The 18,534-nt window shown below is 49.6% G+C and overlaps 1 protein-coding gene across 9 annotated transcripts in view; it reads right to left on the minus strand.

Moving 5' to 3' along the window:
• Positions 1-3,235: 3,235 nt before the first annotated feature.
• SRGAP2 (SLIT-ROBO Rho GTPase activating protein 2) overlaps positions 3,236-18,534 on the minus strand; it is a 234,957-nt gene continuing 219,658 nt past the window's right edge. For 4 of the 9 annotated variants that reach the window (XM_082350165.1, XM_082350163.1, XM_082350168.1 and 1 more), the window contains 6 exons: positions 16,425-16,504; positions 14,182-14,362; positions 12,548-12,694; positions 9,262-9,300; positions 8,725-9,049; positions 3,236-6,610 (listed from right to left, as the gene is read on the minus strand). In XM_082350165.1, the coding sequence (XP_082206291.1) occupies positions 6,227-6,610; positions 8,725-9,049; positions 9,262-9,300; positions 12,548-12,694; positions 14,182-14,362; positions 16,425-16,504 (1,156 nt within the window). In that variant the 3' untranslated portion in view covers positions 3,236-6,226. The other 5 variants (XM_082350167.1, XM_082350166.1, XM_082350170.1 and 2 more) reach the window with 4 other exon arrangements.

The raw sequence follows: 18,534 nt of genomic DNA on the forward strand, positions 1-18,534 counted from the left end.
ATTGGGCAGAGAAGAGGGGGTCGGAGGTATGGCATTCCAGGCCGTGGGAACACAGGCAGAGGCACAGAAGTACGAGGTGGGCGGTGAGCTGGTGTGTGGTGACAGACCAAGTTTTGCTGGGCATCCTCTGTGAGGTCACATCCTCTGTGTGGACAAAATGAATGAATGTCCTGCCTATGGTTTTGAGCTGCTGGCCCGAGCTGGGCAGCATGCCCGTTGTTTCATCTGAGGAGGTACAGGAGCCTGGCAGGCTCCTGAGGGGAAGAGGACGCCTATAAGAGGCCTCACCACATTTTCCTGAGTGGCTCTGAGGAGTCATAGAAATAGAAGTGGCAATTCAGAGGTAGTACTAGGACCAGAGGCATGGGGTGGGATGGGGGGCGGTCTTTGATGGCAGCTCTCAGGGAGAAAGCTCACATCTGCCTTCTCCAGAGGGAGGCCAAGTGGTGTCATAGGAAGGGCAGGGCTTTACAGTCAGAGGTCTGAGTCTTGACTTGAGAAAGTCACTCAACCTTTCTCATTGACTTGGTGCAAAACCAAAATGAGATGCAGTGCCTGCTACCCAGTAGGTCCTGAATAAATACTAGGTGCCTTTTCTGCCCCTACATGGCTTGAGCCTGTTTGTCAGAGCTGCCTCACCTGTCCAGTGCCTTAAAGAAGAGGGGAAAGAAGGACAAGGGCCGGTGGGTGTGTGGAAGAGGTGGGCAGTGTGTACTCAGCGTGCCCGGGCATTTTGGAAGGGCTGAGTGATGAGGTCTTGGAGCCCTGCTCCTTGTCCCCTTCATAGGTCAGGTCTGGCCAGGAGCTTTGAGTACAGAAGGAGGGACAAACCCTGCAGCCAGACCTGGCACCACCCCCAGGCAGTGGGAAAAGATGCAGTGGGTGCAGCACCAGGCCACTGTGTACTGTCTTTCTTGGTATGGAAAAGTGAGTATTTCACTCATTCTCTTAACCCTTCAGACCTTCTACTCACCATTTCCTCCCACGCTCTCAGCTAAAGGATTTGCAATCAATTCCGCTGAAATAAAAGAAGCGATCAAGAGGGAACTCCCTCATCTTCTCACCCCACATCCACTGCCTGCCTTCCCTCCCCTGAGATGGAGGAAGTGAGGAAGCGCCTCTTCTCTGGCCCTTGCTGGCCCTTGCATCTGTGCTCTGTGATTTCACCCTCATTCTACTGGGTCCTGCCCTTGAGCAAACACGCCTCAACATTGTCCATTGTAAAAAGAGAAACCTGGGCCCTTGACCCCTTTCGATGCAAAGCAAAGCCTTTGAATGAGCTGCCAGGAGTTCGACTCCCCCTACCCACGTGCTGCCCAACTCACTCCAATCAGCTCATTTCCCCTGTGCGGCAAGTGCTATTGACAAGGGTGACCTTTCTTCACTGGCCTCATCTTACCCCACGGGCATCTGCCAGCCGATCCTCGTTGTTGAAACATTTCCTTCTCCGGGTTTCTGTGACTCTCCCAGACACCTACTTCTGTCACTCGCTCCATCTGCCCTCTTTGCTGGCTTCTTCTTCTCCTCTAGATTTCGAATTATTGGGACCTTCTCTTTTTTTCCATTTGTATATTCTTCCTGGGGATCTCATGGTTTGAATACATCTATAATGCAATAGCTCCTAAATTTGTCCCTAAAACTCCATATTCATTTATCCAAGACTTTACTTGATATCTCCACTTGGATGTCTAATAGTCATCTCAACTTTACCAGGCCAAGCAGAATTCTTGACTAACTGTACTACTTCTTCCCACAGGCACTCACTATCTTATTATATCGTTTCATTTTTAGAGTAACACTTATTTTGCTTATTCATCTGTTCTCCCTGAAACCAGAAAGCTCCATTATCTGTTCCTCTGTTCAATACTATATGACAGTGTTTGGCACACGGTCAGGCTTAACTGACTAACGAATGAGTCTTTGGCATATGTAATATGCCAGGGTTTCTAACTCCTGAGTAAAAGGAAGCTTCATATGCCTATGGATAAAAACATTTAGGTTAGATCATCATAAAGACCGTTTCCTAAATTCAGACCCACCTGGTCTCCTTTTTTGGTTTCTATCTGGATTGAATGGGTCTGTTTTGACTGTGTTCATTGTCACTGGTTTCCATCAAGCTCCCATCAGAATATATGAGATGAGTTAAGAGTACCCCAAAAGGATAGCCCGCCTTTGCCTTAGGACTCTCTGAAAAGGATCTGGGGTCCTCTACTCACAGCTTAAGCACTAGCTCCATCTCACAGCTCGTCACCTACGTTCCACCGCACAGGGTGGCAGAAAAGCCTCAGCTTTGACTTAGCTAAGACCAAGGGACCAGCGAGAGAAGATCAAGCTGGAGCTCTACCATAAAGTGAGGGAGGGAGAAAAGATGACACATTAGAAGGGCATGAGAAAGTGGAATAAAAAATATACAAATAACAGATGGCAATGGCAAACCTAAGGAGAGGATGTAACGTGTCTGGGGTAGGATTCCTTGTATTACCACTGAACATTGGGTATGAGAGATTTGATCCACCCCAGGGGCCTCTGGTATTAGAATAAGCCCATGAAACCTAAGTGTGGGCCCTAGGGGCTCCAGGATGCATTTCAAACGATCACCTTTGAATAACTTCACCCTCGAATATATGATCTGCTAGAATCAAAATCTAAGGGAGAGAAAGCATTCTCAGTATGCTCCCACCCCACCCCTGTACTCAACACCCACAGCACAAACACACGGGTAAGCTCTGCTTCCAGAGGCAGGGGGCTGCCAAGGGCAGAACGGACCCAGGGCTTTGGTTGTGGAAGAAATAAAACCTTCAGTCACCCTCAGTTGTGGCTGACAAAGCTTCCAAGCAACTGCACAGGCTCCACTCCTGCAAATGGGGAAATCTGACTAGTGACAGAAATGAGAACAGTCCTCACTGAAAACAGGGGAGGTGGATTCTGGGGAGGAAATGGTTCTCATGGCAACAGACTGCCCAATGGTGAGCGGGAAGACTTGCTACACAATCTCTTAGGTTCCACACATGGGCTAAGTGAAAATGCTGGGGGGGAAAAAAATCCACATTCTAAATGCACCTCTGCTGTGTCTTGCTGGGGGAGGGAGAAGATGGTTGGCTCCTGAGGTCACCCCAACTCTCCTTCTGTTGCCAGGCAGGGCTCCGTAACCACAGACGAATCAAAATCCCTCCTGGGAAGCGGGACTCCTGGATTGGAGATTTCAGGGAGTGGAGAAGGGATATAAACTGCAGCATCGAAACCTAAAAACGTATTTTATTTCGAAGTTGTGCTTTGGATTTTCCCCAATCCAACATCTGTTGAGTGACAGTCTTAGGTTCACACAAAGCATCTCCAAGCATACATACAATATTCCAGTTATCAACACTATTTTAAAGAATATACCATTTTACACAAACGTGACATACAAGTCAGACGCCACAACATTGCAATTCCCTGGAAGACCTAACTTCTCTTCTGAACGTGAAGTACATATACACCAGCCCTTCCAGTGGTCTGTTCATCCTGTTGCTGGCATCATCTCTCCTCATCTCTTTGGGGAGAAACCAGGGCACCCTGAGGAGGTTGGCTGAGACCAGTGTTTCCAGTTTACAGGCTGCTGGCTGCAAACTCCTCTTTTCCAAATTGGGATGCTGGTAGCCCCGCCCCACCTCTGCTTCCCAAAGACTGACCATCAGAGTCCACACCGGGAAAAGGATCCATGGCGCCAGGGGCAGATTGGGGTTCTTCGAAGCATCATGCTGGTTTAGGAAGCATATCTGAGGAAGACTGGTCTCCCTAGGCCCTGGGTGGCCAGCTCCGTTTGGCTTTTCGGTGTAAAAATCACAGTGTGCAACCTCGATTCCAGTTGATTGCAATGAGCTCTGCCGAGAAGGACTCTCCTCCTAGGGTTCCTAGTCCTCTGGACAGGACCATCTCACAGGTGTCAGGAGCACCAGAGAGGGGAAGACAACTCGGCTCCCAGAGCGGGGGTAGCAGGTGACCTCTCACACACTGTCCAGTTCATGATGCAAATCAGCAGATGGACACTGACCGAGGGGATGGTGAATGCAAGTCATGTACTGGGCTGAAAGAGAAACAAGGCAGGAGCAACAGAACAGGCCCAAGGTGTTGTCATTAAGGAGCTTTGCCTTTCCTTTCTTAGAGAAGGGTGTGCCGGAAAAAGAGGAAAAGGGCAGGTATGGGCACCAATTTTGACCAGTTGGATCAAAAGGAATGTCAAGTGAAGGGTAGGGTTTCATTTCCAGCAAGGAAGCAGATCCTTGGGTATGAAAGGCCCCTATTGGCTCAGGACCTGTGTAAGTCCAGGTGACAGACAAGGACAGGCCACTAAACAGAGCAACAAAAGCCAAGAATGCGGAGGACTGTGGGTTGCCTCTCACAGGTTGACACACGCACTGAAGGAGTTCTTCATCTCTCCCTCCTGGCTCTTGGTATGGTTTTCCTGGTGTTGCAGGTTACTTTCCTAACTAACAACTTCCTGCAAAGCTTCTCTTTTCCTTCACACAAAAGGAGGAAAATCCTACCGCTTTCCATAGAGCCAACTACCAACTTCAAAATGTTGGTCTGAAGAGGATTTTCTGGGTCAAAGATAAGAAAATTCAGATTTTCCTATCTGAATGGCAACCCGTTATCTCTCCTAAACTGTGGAAAATAAGGCAAAAAGCACAGCTTTAACCAGAAAACAGAGAAGAGGAATGAGTTTCAGCTTTAACTCAAGTAGTTGTCTGAGACTCATGAGCCTGGGGTTTGACTGCCCCCAGCCCTGGTCCTCCTGGGATAGCATGATGTTAGGGGAGCTGGGACCATGGGCACCAGATTTGGAAAGCAAATTAAAGCAGACAAGGGTTTTATTTTTGCTTTTTGGAGGTGAACCAGAAAAACAGCCAAAGGAAGGCCAAAATATTCAGCATCCAATTTTTGATTTTCTTAGATTCGGGCCTTGGAAAGACCTTAAAGCCTGTGGGGCGAAGAGTTCTCTTAGTTGTCCTTGTCTGGATAAATGAAGACCAGTTTTAAGGAGCAATGTCTCTCTTTAATCTAACTAGGGCTCCCTAAGCCCCCGCTGGTCCCTGAAGAGAGGCCTTGTAGAATAACCCAACTAGGGGATAAACTTAGAATACATTTTCATTTGGGAACAATTTTAGGACTAGCAAAGCTGAATTTAATTTTTAATAGGATAATGAATTTTATGTCTTAAGTACCCAAAAAAGTGGGAGGAAGGACCCATTTCTTACCTTTTCCAAACCTGCCAAAAACACAATAAAACTGTCTTAAGCTTCTTTACCCTAAAAGCAACCAACTATAAAACTGTCTTATACAGGAAAATGTCTTAAATGGAAAATGGTCCATCAGAGACAAAGATAGGAACCCGAGAAACGTCTATACATTCAGAAAAACTTTAGAAGTTCTGTAAGAAGATTGGGTTGTAGTTCTAGAGAATGGAGGAGAGCAAAAGCAAACACCAATGATCAATTCACACCAATAGAAAGAAGACAGAGAGAAAGCCCCCAACCCCAAACAGTTTACAGGATTGAGTCCCATCCTGCTAAATTTCACACGGTGGAGAGATTTCAAAGGCTAGGTTCTCTGGCCCAGACAGAGTTGAGATTTGTAACGGAAACAGAGACCCCTGGTGGCTCCTGTGTGAACTGCCACAATAGCTTACAAAGAGACCGGTCTATCTAGGACCAGGAGAGGCTACACATGCCAGAGACTAGAAAAACTTGTGTGTGTGTGTGTGTGTGTGTGTGTGTGTGTGTGTGTGTGTAAAACAGAGAATGAACTGTATATGATTCTCTATATTCAGTACCCAAAACAAGATGCCACTGAGAGCTGGCCGTCAGCAGCCAACCATCTGGTTAGGCATCCCCTGTGTCTGAGGGGACTGAGACTTCAGCCCACGGCCCTGTGACTTGCCTTGCCAGATTTCACAGTGACCTGATAATGGAAAAAACCTATCTCTGGCTAACCTAAGAACAGTATGTACTGTAGCTGGCTGGATTACGACAACTGGGGGAAGCAGAGGGTAGCGGGAAGGGTGGGGGAGGGCTGGGCGATAACGAGGGCTTCATTCTCAAGGTTTTGGGTGATGGGAAGGCTAATTCCTGCAAGAACAACTTAGAACCTAATTTTCAACTGAAGTCCCCAAGCTAGTTAAATAGGAAGATTTTAATAACAGTCAGTCCCTCCAGTCCCCTTGTCTAGACCAATTAAATTACATCCCTCAGACAGTACAAGACTTGTCAGTGGGCTGTGGGGAGGCAGAGGAGTTGACACCGGGGCTAGTGGCATTTGTTTTGGGGAAGACAGTGGGCTTGGGCCGTGTGGCTGGCGGCTTGACTGGGGCCGCCATCTTGACAGACTTGACGGGCCGGAAGGCGCAGGCGATGTCCCCAGCAGTGCTGGCGCTACGCTGGAAGGTGGGCTCGGGGTCCTTGAGGAGCTGAGTGTGCAGGGGGCTGGAGGGCTCCGATGTGGGGGCCACCACGGGGGAGGTCTTGAGGGGCTCCAAGGTGTCCAGAACCACGTCCGGGGTGTGCTTGACGCTGCTCTGCCGTTCTAGCTCCCGCAGCTCGTTCAGGGCAGAGTTCATGGTCGCCTCAATATCCTGCGGACAGGAGAAAGGAGAGAGTGAGGCTCACGTAGGGAGAAGCCCCCAGGGTCCTATTTCAACAACTTGGGCCAAATCATGGAGAAACCAACTGTAAGGAGATGTCCAGATGATTTTATTTGGCCAAAATCTTTGAACATATGGATGTTCAGAATGGGAGGAAAGGGGGGCAAAAGGACTTTCATTCTCATGAGGGTTTTTTTTTCCCCTTTAGACAGAGTGGTTGAGATGCTTTTTAAATAGAGCCCTCAGGTTTTAGACACATGCACAGATGTATCTATGGATGAGATGACATGTAATCCAGCAGGGACAGGAAAGGTGGATGAACTAAGAGTGGCCAGGAGTTTGGTCATGAGTTCTTGGGATTCATATTCTACTTTTGTTTGAAACTGTACATAATAAACAATTCTTAAAAAAAGTGGTACAGATGAAGTATGATCTTTGTTATCTTGGACTTTAAAGGCCAAAGGTTAAGAGGGTTAGTCCTTCCTCCTCAAGGACTGAGGGAAGGTTCAAGAGCCCTGGCCCTGAGGATCCATCAGGACACCCCCCCACCCCTGCCCCCGCTCCACCCCATCCACAGCGTTCATCTTGATGAAGCCATTTCCTTCCACCCATCACCATGAGAGGGGACCAAGGAGTGACCAGGAGGGGGAGCCAGAGTCCACATAGGTGAATCTCCTTTGAGTTTCACAGTGGAATACTCCAGATCTTAGGAAACAGCAGTCCTAGCTCAGGAGCTCAAGGCAGAACCAAAGACCCTCTGTATGCAGCCAGCTGCCTCCCAGGGAGACCTCCCAGATCCCTCCCCACCTCTCCACACACTGTGCCTAGCACCCCCAGACCACCGCAGGACTCCTCCCTTGGGATTAAACTCACATGGAAAGACTGCATGTTTCAAGCAAAGGCCCCTGGTTAAGGCTTCTTTGCCCTACAGGGTAATCCATGCTTTCTGCTGACAGTGGTTCAATTTCACTCATCCCTCTGTTGTTCTCAAACCTTAAAATTGTGCAGAAAGAACTCCATCTCCCTCCTCAGTCCCGCTCTGCAGCCAGAGTCTGTCCCAGTTATGTAGCTATTCTGACGTTCCTAACACCTGGCCAAAGAGGGAGCTGGGAGGATTCCCGTGGTGCAAGGCAGATTGCAGCCAAGAGCTTAAGGAGAGGCACAGAAACAGAAGGCTAGCAAAGCAAGACATCTCAGGCCCGTAGCTTAATACTGTGCTTGCCAGGTACACCATCCCTAAGCAGAGCACCGCGATTAAGCCAACAGAGGCCACACCAGCCTCTACCCTGGAAGTTGGGGTGAGGAGAATCTCAACTCAGTTGAGACATAAAAGGGCAACGATGAGTCCTTAGTTCCTACCTGGTCTAATGAAAATTATAGAGTTGGGAGAGACGTCTGAGTGAACTGCTTGGAGTGGCCCCGAGAGTCGTATTTTTAGAGGTGGGGTTGGATCTCTAATATTTCATGGAAAACAGAGACTCGTCAGTGTGATGCATACATGGAAGGAAGACCCTGTAGCAAGGGAGCTCATCTCCACTGCCTCTGGAGGCTTGGGCTGGAAACCTTTCTGGTACCGGAGTGCCCAGTGGCAGAGTAATTTGGGGCCTTCAAGACCAGGAGCAGATTGTTGATTGATCATTGATCTATCACTAGGGACCAGAGATTAGCCTCAGGGATGATGGGGATGGCACATTGATATGAAAATGCGGCCAGAACTACCTCTGATCCTCACCACTCGGGCAGCTTCACTGAAATCTACCAGGGTCTCAAGATTCAAAACTTGGGCTGAATGGATTCTATCAGAAACACTCAATCTGTAACTACTGGCTTTAAAAATTACAACGGGCTTACAAATAGCCCATATATGAGTAAGAAGCCTGCCTTCTTTTATTTTGTCTTCAAGTTCTTTTTGGGGAGAGAGGGATCAACAAATTTCTTGGAAAGCCATCTTGTCGGGTCTAGTTGTCTAACAGTCCCTGAACTCAGTGTATAATGTACAAAGCACCGTTCTCTTTCAAGTGCCGTCATAATGAGCACGGGCTGCACTAAGCAGCAGTGACAAGTGTAGGCTTGTGGTAGCTATTTGTCCAAGAGCCCCCAGTTACCTGTGCAATGACCTCAGGGTCCATGGGCCGGTGGTTATTGAAGCTTTTTGACCTGCCTGCTGTCACCGTCTTCCGGATCTGTGGACTGTCCAGCCGGTTCTTCAGGGATGAGTGGCGGCTGATGGAGTTGAGGCTCCCATGCCCACTGATGGAACACTTATCTGGCCCTTCCTTGGGGAGACTCTGGCTCAGGATGGGCTGGGAAGATGGGCGGCAGCTTGCCCCCACCCCTGGGGAGGCGGAATCAGTCAGGGAACTGCTCAGCCCATGGCCGTCGCTCCGAAATGTTTTGCGGATGCTCCCAGATTCTGGCCGCTTCCTTTGCCTTCAATGACAAACAGAAAGGGCGGTGTGATCAGGGAGCCCTGGCTCCGAGGAAGCTAGGATTACTGAGAGAGGGGCAGATGTTGGCACCCAGGGATTTCTGGAAGGAGAGGACACAGAGCATGTCCTCTCCTATGTCAACTTCCCTTGCTTTCTCCATGTCTTTGTCTCCCTGCCACCCCCGACCTGGGCAAAGGAGAAATAGATACTTACTTGGTGGTCGTGGGCTTTGAGTTCTCAAGATGTAAGGTGCTGTTAGGAAAAATGTCTGATTAAGCAAAAGTTTCTAATGGGAGACAGATTCATGAAAAGGTACCCTCTGTTACCTGCTCTGAACAGAAAGCAGGCCCCAGACCCCAGGTAGGAGAAAAAGTCTCACCATCACCAAGGAGGTAGGGAGTTGCTGGTAAGAGGAGAGTTGACTATTCCAAATTTTAGCATGTTTCTTAGTCCACTGACAAGACTAATTATTTTGGGCTTTGGCAAGAGGCTGTTGTTGCTTATTCTGCAGACATGGAACAGAATATTTTTCAAGAGGCTGCAATGCTGCAGAGTTTGGGCCACGTTTGTGCATTTTCTAGGGTGGAAATACATCTACGTGACCCTAAGTCACCCAGCACTGGGCTGAACCCTGGCTCTGAGCTGATCTGTTTCAGACCACTAAAGCTCTCAGATGAAATGGTATGGCAGAATCTTATTCATATGGGTGTTGCCCACTGCTGAATAATTTCATTATCTCTTGGAATCAGATACTATAGGACCTAATCTAAGAGGCAATGACACTTCTGGTTTGGGATGGCAGCCGGGCAGCTCTGAACTTGAATCTACTAAGGGCCACTGAGGCTGAGGTGGGAGTTGGGGACGGAAGAAGGGAAGGGGTAGGACCTGAAGATAAGCTGGTCCTTGGGGCAGGGCCACTGCGGAGGTCTTCCTCATCATACATGCCCGGGGCCCGGTTCGGGATTTGGCACACAGTAGCCACTCCGTGAGGCTGCCTGCTCAGCAGCTTTAGCCTTGGGGGTCAGCCACTCTCCAGTGGATAAAGGATGTTTGCAGAGTCTTATAAGGTCCAGTTGAAATGACTTTTCTTCCTCTGCAAATTCTTCCCTGCCCTCCCTCCCCCATGGGCAGGCAGACTTGATCACTTCCCCTTCTGTTCCTTCAGTGCATCTACGGAACCACTTTTTAGTGACTTGTCTCTGTGGTATTCACCTTGCCCGACTGTGAGCTCTGAGGCCAGGGATCACCTTATTCGTCCCTGAAGAAGCGGCACGCGTACCTGGCACAACAGGAGGCGCTCAGTAAACGTGTGGAATTGAACTGAGAGGCTGCACCCTAATAACTCCTTGCTGATTTCCTTTTTCCTTCTTGTGAAGAGGGCTGACTTACAAGGCCCAAACTGCTAAGGAGGCAGATTTATGGAGTGGCTGGTGTGGGCCCGGCCCCAGGGATATAGAGGGAGGAAGACAGAGTTCCTGGTTTCAAGGAGCTCAGCCTGGTGGGAGATCCAAGCGCAGCTTGTGTCCTGAGACTGCCTCGGGAATACAGAATAAGGGCACCTAACTCAGCCCTGAGGAATTCAGGGGTGTCAGAAAGGCTTTCCTAAAAAGAAATCTTCGGACTGAGTCTCAAAGGGAGAGGAGTCGACCAGGTGAGGAGACAGCAGATGTGAAGGTCCAGGGGTGAGAGAGAACCCAGGGTACTCAGGAGAGAGAAGGAGCTCGGGAGGAGAGCTGTGTGGGGCAGGAGGTGTGGCTCGAAGGCCGAGTAGTCCTAAGGGCAAGACATCCCGGGGGGCGGCTGCTCACCCACGGACCAGCTGGCGTCTGGGCAGACCACGTCCTCCAAGACCCCATCCTGATACCACCAGCCAAGGAGTTCACGGGAACCGCCTTGACTTTCTACCAGATGTTCCTCTTTTGACTATTCAAGGTATTACTGTCTACAATTCCTTTGTACAAATGGCAACAAATATATGATGGCTTAAAAATATGTACCCGACTAATTAGCTAACTCTCTCTCCACCAACCTCGCCTTGGTTTCTGGGTTAATTACAGGCTTACAACCTTATGATTACAGGCTTATAATTAACGTAGACTTGTAAATAATGAAGAAAATGTCATTAGCCCACAGTTAACTTTGTACTAGCTGGCCCCCCCAACAGGGCACTATGCTGGAGGGAAATAAATTAAATCCTTGATGCTTCTTACCATCTGACTGAAATTGTAACTACACTGACCAAGTGAGCTGAATCAGCTACTTTACTAAGTAGAGGGTGAAAGAGATGGAAAAGAAACATGTGCCCCAACCACTCCCCCTGCTACCCTCTGGTTGGAAAAAAGCCAAGAGATCTGGGCGACCTGGTGCAGTTTAAAAACAACAAGCATCTTTTATTCTCCTTCCAGTTTCAGTGTCCAGAGGCTACGGTTAACAGGTTTTCAATGTGCAAATCATTTCATTCCTCCAAAGCCAGAGGGGAATAAAAACTGTACATCATCTCCAATCCATATTCATCGGGAGCGCCCTGGGGCTTGTCATCCTGCTGGCACTGGGCCAAGTTTCAGGGTCTGGCGGAAAGAGGTCTGTAGGCTTTGGGGCTTGGTGTCTGGCCCCTTGAGATGAGATTAGTTCTCCAATAACCTGAATGTCTCTAGGGGAGGCAGCAGCACACAGGCGTGGAATCCCTCTAGACGGCCAGATCGGGTGTGGGTGGAGTTAAAACCCCAGGATGTTGCTAACAGCCACTGTGAGAGCTGGGGGGCACAGTTACGAGCCTGCTGGACAGAAGTGGGAATCTGCAAAGGGACTAACAGGGAAGGATAATACACAGGGCCAAAGCAATAGGGAAAAAAAATGGCAAATTATTTCTACTGGTGTGAAAGGGCAAGAGAAAAGGGAGCTGGGGGGTTAGACAGTGACGAAAGAGCTCAGGACAAAGCTTTCCTTGGGGGGGCTGGTGGGGGTAGTGGTCTCCTTTCCTCCAGGGGAGCGAATGCAGGATGAGGGAGAAACAGACACGTGATATCTAGATAAACCATCTGGGGTGACGTGAACCTGGTAGAAGATGCACGAGACTTCGGATCTTTGAACAGACAAGGGCCAAGGAAGACATCAAAGATTATTATTTGAGTCAGAATTGGAAAAGAGAAGGCACCTCTGAGAAACAGTACAAAACCAAGTTGCGTGAAGTGACTACAGCTTTGGCCAAAGTTTCAGCAGTCAGATGGCCAGGAAGGTCTGAGCGGACATACGCTGCGTGGACAGAGGGGCACACCCGTCCTTAGCGTGACGGCCGCTAGCCGGAGACCTGGGCCTGCTGACGAGGCCTGTGGATGTTTCCTTGGCCCTGTCCACCTTGGAGCAGCCACGAGCACATGCAAGCTGTCGGGCCGGGAAGTGGGGGGATGCAGCACAGGGATGGAGAGGGCAGTTAGGCCAGAGGGTGAGGCGGGGTGTCGCAAGTCATTCAGGGGAGCAGAAAATGAAAAGCAGAGCTTACTTGTTGATGTTTGCAAGATAAATATCGGCTACATGACCCCCACTGGGACAGCTGGCCCCCGCTCTGGCTGTCACCTTTTCTTCAGGTGGCTCAGAAATGACCTCAATCTCAGACTTGGGGCTGGACCTCTCCACGACACCGTCCTCGCTGGGGGAGAAGGGGCAGGCAGGCAGGGAGGAGGGGAAAACAACAACAACACAAAAAGCAGTGTTAAATCGGCAAGATGGCCCCCCCGACACACACGCGACCCCGCAATGGTTCTGAGGCAGCAGCGACGCCTGGCTGGGCTCTGGGAGCGGAGGCAAGGAAAGCTACGAGCATTTGGAGGGTCATTTAAATAAAAATAAATAATCCTGCTGAGTTCTGCGGGGTCCTCAGATCCTCTGAAAGCTGGGCTAGGGGACTCCTGGATTCGAGGTGTCTGCCTTCTACCCCTCGCTGCTTTCCCGGGGCAGCTGTGCCGGGGCCACCTCCCGCAGGAGGTCCAGGTGGCTGTTTATGTGCTCAGGTCCCGAGCACAGCTGGGCAAGGGCAGTCAGCTCTGCCGTGGCTCTGGAGATGCCGGCGTTGAGGCAGGACACCGCCACACTCTGTCGTAGCGCATCTAGCCCCGCTTAGAGCGTCCAAGCCGGTCCCAGGTCTCTCCACGGCTCTCCCGGCCCCTCTGGCTACTGATGACAAAGAAAGCCCCTTCTCCCCCACAATTCATCTTCTCTCGGTCCTGGAGTGAAGTCATAATGCTAAATTTGGGAGGGTCCTGTCCACGCACAGATGGCCACCAGGTATGCGATGTTATCAACAGAGGGAGGATTTCCCCGCAGAACGAGCCGGGGAGAGGCTGGGAGGGTGCAGACTCATTCAGGATATCAACCTTTAAAAAATAATATTAAGGGAAGGACTAAAAACACTGACAGCATCGTATCCAAGGGGAGGGAGTCGGGGTCAGAGGCAGGGCAATGGGGCAGGGAGGCAGATTTGAGGGGCCACGGGGAAAAGCCTTCCTGATCCAAAGACATTGCTTCAAAGAGCAGGAACCAACCTACAGCCCGTGTGATGAAGTCTCTCTGGAATCAGTCCATGTTCCCTTTGTTCCCCGATATCCTTTCCCCTCCTCTCCCCTGTCTTTCTCCAAGTCAACCTCATCTGGGTTAAATGAACTGGGTTATTTCTACAAGGCTGCTTAAGCTAGATTTCTACTAGAAAATGAACTCAACATTTTCATTTGCAAGTGGAAAAGTGCCATCAGGTTGTTTAAAAAAAAGACAGAGAAATCAAAATGTTTTCCCAACCTGATCTTTCCAGAAAGAAAATATAAGTGGTCAAATAATAACCCCTCATTATCACTCATCAGGTATAAATGTGGATGAGCGCTGGCTGGCAAGTTTCTAAAATGACTGGGGGTGGGGGAGGGTGGTGGAGATGTGATTGGCAGGGGAGTAGAGAGTGGAGAGATGAAAAAATAATTCTCCACTCAGTCTCTGAGTCTGGGGGCCCTTCAAAGGAACCGTGACACTTCAGGACTGTGTCGGCGCCCCCTAGGGGTTGGTCTCCCTCATCCTCCTGGGCTCCAGAAATAAAGTCTCACTCCCACAGTGCGGCCAGGGACCCCTAAAGGTGCAGGGGGCCTAACGTACGTGTCTTGGACCACGATGTACTGATGGGGGATGAGTCCGTCGATGCCATTGTGCCGGCCTTCCCACCAGTCGTCGGAAGCCCGCTGGTAGAGCAGCAGGGATGCCCCCTTCTTGAAGGACAGCTCTCGGGCTGTCCGGCCCACGTAGTCAAACTTGGCAATGGCCTCGATGGGCTCACACTCTGAGAGGGGTGGAAAAGAAGGAAACACGTGTTGTTGGGACTCACAGACTCAGGAAACTGGGTGGAAGAGTCCAGTTCACTGAATTTACAGTGGTGGGAAGATAACCTAGTGTGAAAATAAGTCACAGATGATCTATAAAGCAGGTGATTCCCGTGCAGACTGTGCAAACCCCTGAAAGCACTTGTATGCCCTTCCTTGCCTTTGCTCATGCTGTTCCCTCCACCCGGAATCCCTCTCTCTGTCACCTGCCTGATGAAACACATTGAATCACAACTCAAACATCACCTGCTTCCTCTAGTAACTTCCTTGGTGTTTCCATAGCTCTTTATGCCATACTGTACTTGTAAGCATTACTTCCTTTCTGACTATAAAATAACTCCATTAATTTAGAACACTTAACATATTGTACTTTGAATAATTTATTTACATTATCCACTCTCCCTACTAGAACATGAGCTTTTAGTCTCTATAAAGAGAAAATAACTTGCCCAATCAACTTTCCAAGGAGCAAAATATGGAAATATATTTTGTGGTCAATACATGGAAAAATGCACATGTAAGTGATTTGAAAAATTAGAAGGGGTGTGCAAAGGCAATGTATTTTTACTTTTGTGTGAGCTTCCGTTTCCTCATCTATAAAATGAGGATGATAATAGTGCCCTTTTCAGGAAGTTGGTGTGAGGAGTCAACACATAACAATTTGTAAAAGTGCTCAGAACTGTGTGGGCCCACAGTAAGTGCTACATACGTGTCAGCCACTGTTATTATTGCCATCGTTGTCATTATCTGTTCTGGGCGGCAGGTAGAGGTCAGAGAGCAAAAAGAAGGCACCCACAGATCAGGAACCCGGGGCTAAAATCAGATGTTCTGAGTAGTGGAGAGAAAGGCTACTTACAAACAAGACCATGCCTAGACAGCCGGGGCAGATGGGTCTGCTCCTGAATGGGCAGGGCTGGGGACTTCACTACAGGGGGCCTGTCTAAATATCCCAATGTCAGTTCCATACAGCTGCGGGTTTGTCACTCGACCTCTCTGGCCTCAGTTTTCTTAACTATTAAATAGCAGCTCTATCAATTTCACTAGGGATTAAGATATAAGACATATAAAGCCTCTAGCAGTGCTGGGCACACGTAGGCTCTAATCAAATACGAATTTCCTTGGTTCACCAAATCCCTTCCCATTGTGTGGTAAATTATCATATTGATCCATCTGACCTTAAGAGCCAAAGCAGCAATCCTAATTTTTTTTTCTCCTTTAAAAGCTGGCCTAGGATTGCAGAATTCATAGCAAGGCAGGGAGCAGGGAACACTGCAGTCTGTGCCATTTTGTTCTTGTGCCCAGAAAATTCTGAGGCCCCTTGTCAGCTGCTGAGACTTCCAGAGCCCAAGCGATCCAGAAATGGAGGTGTAGAACTGTTGGCAGGAGGGGGAATGTGCTGGCTGGACAGACCCTAATAAATCATGGGCACCGCCGAGGCCCACGGACGACAGCTGCGCATTCCAGCTCTTGACGCACACCCGCCAGGCTGCGCAGCGCATGTCTGTGCTTTGGAAAGGGTCAATTTTTCCAGTCGGCAGGCGTGAGAGCATGTGGTTTCTGAGTCCTGATTCCCATCCCCCTCTGGCTTGCTTCTGCCGGGTTCTTGGCACCCAGCTTCACTATTCCCTGGGCTCTCTGTTTTTCAAATGAGCTCTCCTTCACTTTGGTCTCCAGCTACCTGGCAGGAGTCTGGGCCATGACAAGGGACTGACAGTATGCTGGTGAGACAGCCAGACGAGACAAAGAGCTGGGAGGTGGACGAGGGGCAGTGAGGTGGGGCGAGAAGGGTGAAGGGCTGAGGTCTAGCTCTTCACCTCTGGTTTAATACAGAGACCACTCTGTTTGAGAAGGTGGGCTGTCTCTCCAAGAAAGGGAAGGAGTGAAGCTGGGAGGCAGGAGAGCTCCCTGCTCGTCTTGAGGGCACTGCTGGGCAGGAAGGGTCATCAGGAGCACAGGATACATAATCTCTCCTTTCTGCTTCACCACCCCACAGTCCCACTGACTCCAAGTGGGGCCTCGTACCGTCATCACTTGTATGGTGCTCTGCGGCCACATCCTGGGTTGAGTCTTCAGCCGAGGTAGTCTCTCCGTGAGGGCTGTCACTGCAACAGAACCAAGAGTAACTGGGACCTCAGCAATTGCTTACAAAATTCTTGTCTTCTCTTTCACACAGCTTCCTTGGACATGGGATCTATCCTAGGCTCTCTAGATCCTGCTCACACACTCCAGACAGATGCTTATAATGAAATGTAAGGCTCTCGGGATTCTCTAGGCTAGCTCCTGCTACAAAAACTACTCGAGACTACATGGACTTACAACATCTTGACACAAGGGGAACCCCATTTGAACTTATAAATCTTTTCGAAAATACGGAACAACTTAGCTCCTCAAGGGCTATTTCTCTAGGTGAATTAGTTCCTGGAGGGAGCAAGGGGGAAGGGAAACACTGGGCTTTAGCATCGGATACAACTGGATCCGAAAACCAGCTCTGACACTCGGGAGCTGTGTGACCCTGGGCAATTACTTAATCTCTTTCAGCCTCAGCTACCTAATCTATAAATCGAGGATAATGGTCTATATATCTCACAGAGTTGTGTGAGGATTCAATGAAGTAAGAGGGAGTGATTAAAAAGCAGTGCTTTCTTTCCTTCTTTCTCATTTTGCTTGATGCCTCTGGCTGCTTTGTGGTTTAGTACTGGTGAGAAAGTAGGAGGTGAGTCATAGAAATGAGTGGGAAACACAAGCAGGGGAGGAAAGTCTGCTGTGGGCTGGACACTGCAAGAGGGCAGAGGATGAGAGCTGGGTCAAGTTCTTGACAGAATTCATGGAGCCTAAAATTACCCAGGGTGGAGAATCGAGAATGAGCAGGGAAGTTATTAGGAAAGTCATTTCTACTCCTGATCTCTTGGACTTCAGAGTGCATGGGGAGGAGGCACCAGGAAGTTCTGACTTCCTGAAAAGTAGAGAAAAACCTTGTTCATTTCTAAAGTTTCTTCCTCTGGCGGTAGGTAGTAACAAGTGAGACTTTCCAGGCAGTTCTATGGAAGCACCATCACCCCTCAACCCCACATCCTGGCTTCAGTTTCTACCTTTGAGCCTACAGCCTCTCCCTCCTCAGCGGACGGGTCCTTCACTCTTAGAAAGTTCCTCAAAAACTAGGGGACTAATTTAGAACTCACCCCGTGTGAAGCAAGAGTTCCAAGGAGGCTCTCCAGACCCCAGAGAACATTATGGGAGAACATCAACAGGGATTCCTCTTTATCAGAAAATGTGGGCACACTTTCTCACTGTTTTCTGGGCCTAAAAACCCTCTGAATGAGTTTGGTGACATTCTGGAAACCCTTGGGACCCCAGGGGTGTGCAGGGCAAAGGCTCACTTTTCCCCAGACCTCTGAGTTCATTTCTGCGGCCGTCCACTAAGGCGGCAGCTCCCAAATTTCACAGAGCCCTGGATTGCTTGTTAAAAAGAGACTGCCTCACCCACTCCCAGAGTTTCTGATTCACTAGGTCTGGGTGGAGTCGGGACACTTGCATTCCTAATCAGCCCATGTGAGGCAGGTGCCGTTGGTCCAGGGACCCCACTTTGAAAACCACGGCTCTAAGGTAAAGACAAGCTGATGCTTTATAAGGTCCCTTCTAGCCCTGAAATGCTATGCTTCTCTCATTCCACATGCACACCCCAGCCTCACTAACACCTGTGGTCTCAGAAGCAGCCCAGCATGCTACACCGCAGGCAGTCCTGGAAAACTGGGTTCCGGTTTCAGGGCTGGTAAACGTGGCGCAGTGGGGCTGCGGGGAGGCCAAGCGGCCTGGTGCTCCCTCTTCCTGGCTGTTCTGGTCTCCTGGCCCATCTCCAGTATACTTGGGCTCTGACTCCCCCTTTGCCACCCCTCCCTCCCCTCCTTCATCCATCTTAGCTCACTTCGCTGGCACTTCTCTCTCTTCTGATGGAGAGGCTGGGAGCCTTCTGAGTGGCTATGAACCCAGCAGTCAGATGGCCCCTCCTACCCAAGGTCATTTACTCTTGATCCTGGGGTGCTTCTGGCCTCTCACCCAGTCTGTGGTAGTAACAGGCCCTGACTAATCTTGTGGTTTTCCCAGAGGCTGCTAATAAATGGCAGATGCACAACCA

The sequence above is a fragment of the Balaenoptera borealis genome (genome assembly GCF_965194805.1).
Source record: "Balaenoptera borealis genome assembly, chromosome: 1".
Classification (NCBI taxonomy): domain Eukaryota; kingdom Metazoa; phylum Chordata; class Mammalia; order Artiodactyla; family Balaenopteridae; genus Balaenoptera; species Balaenoptera borealis.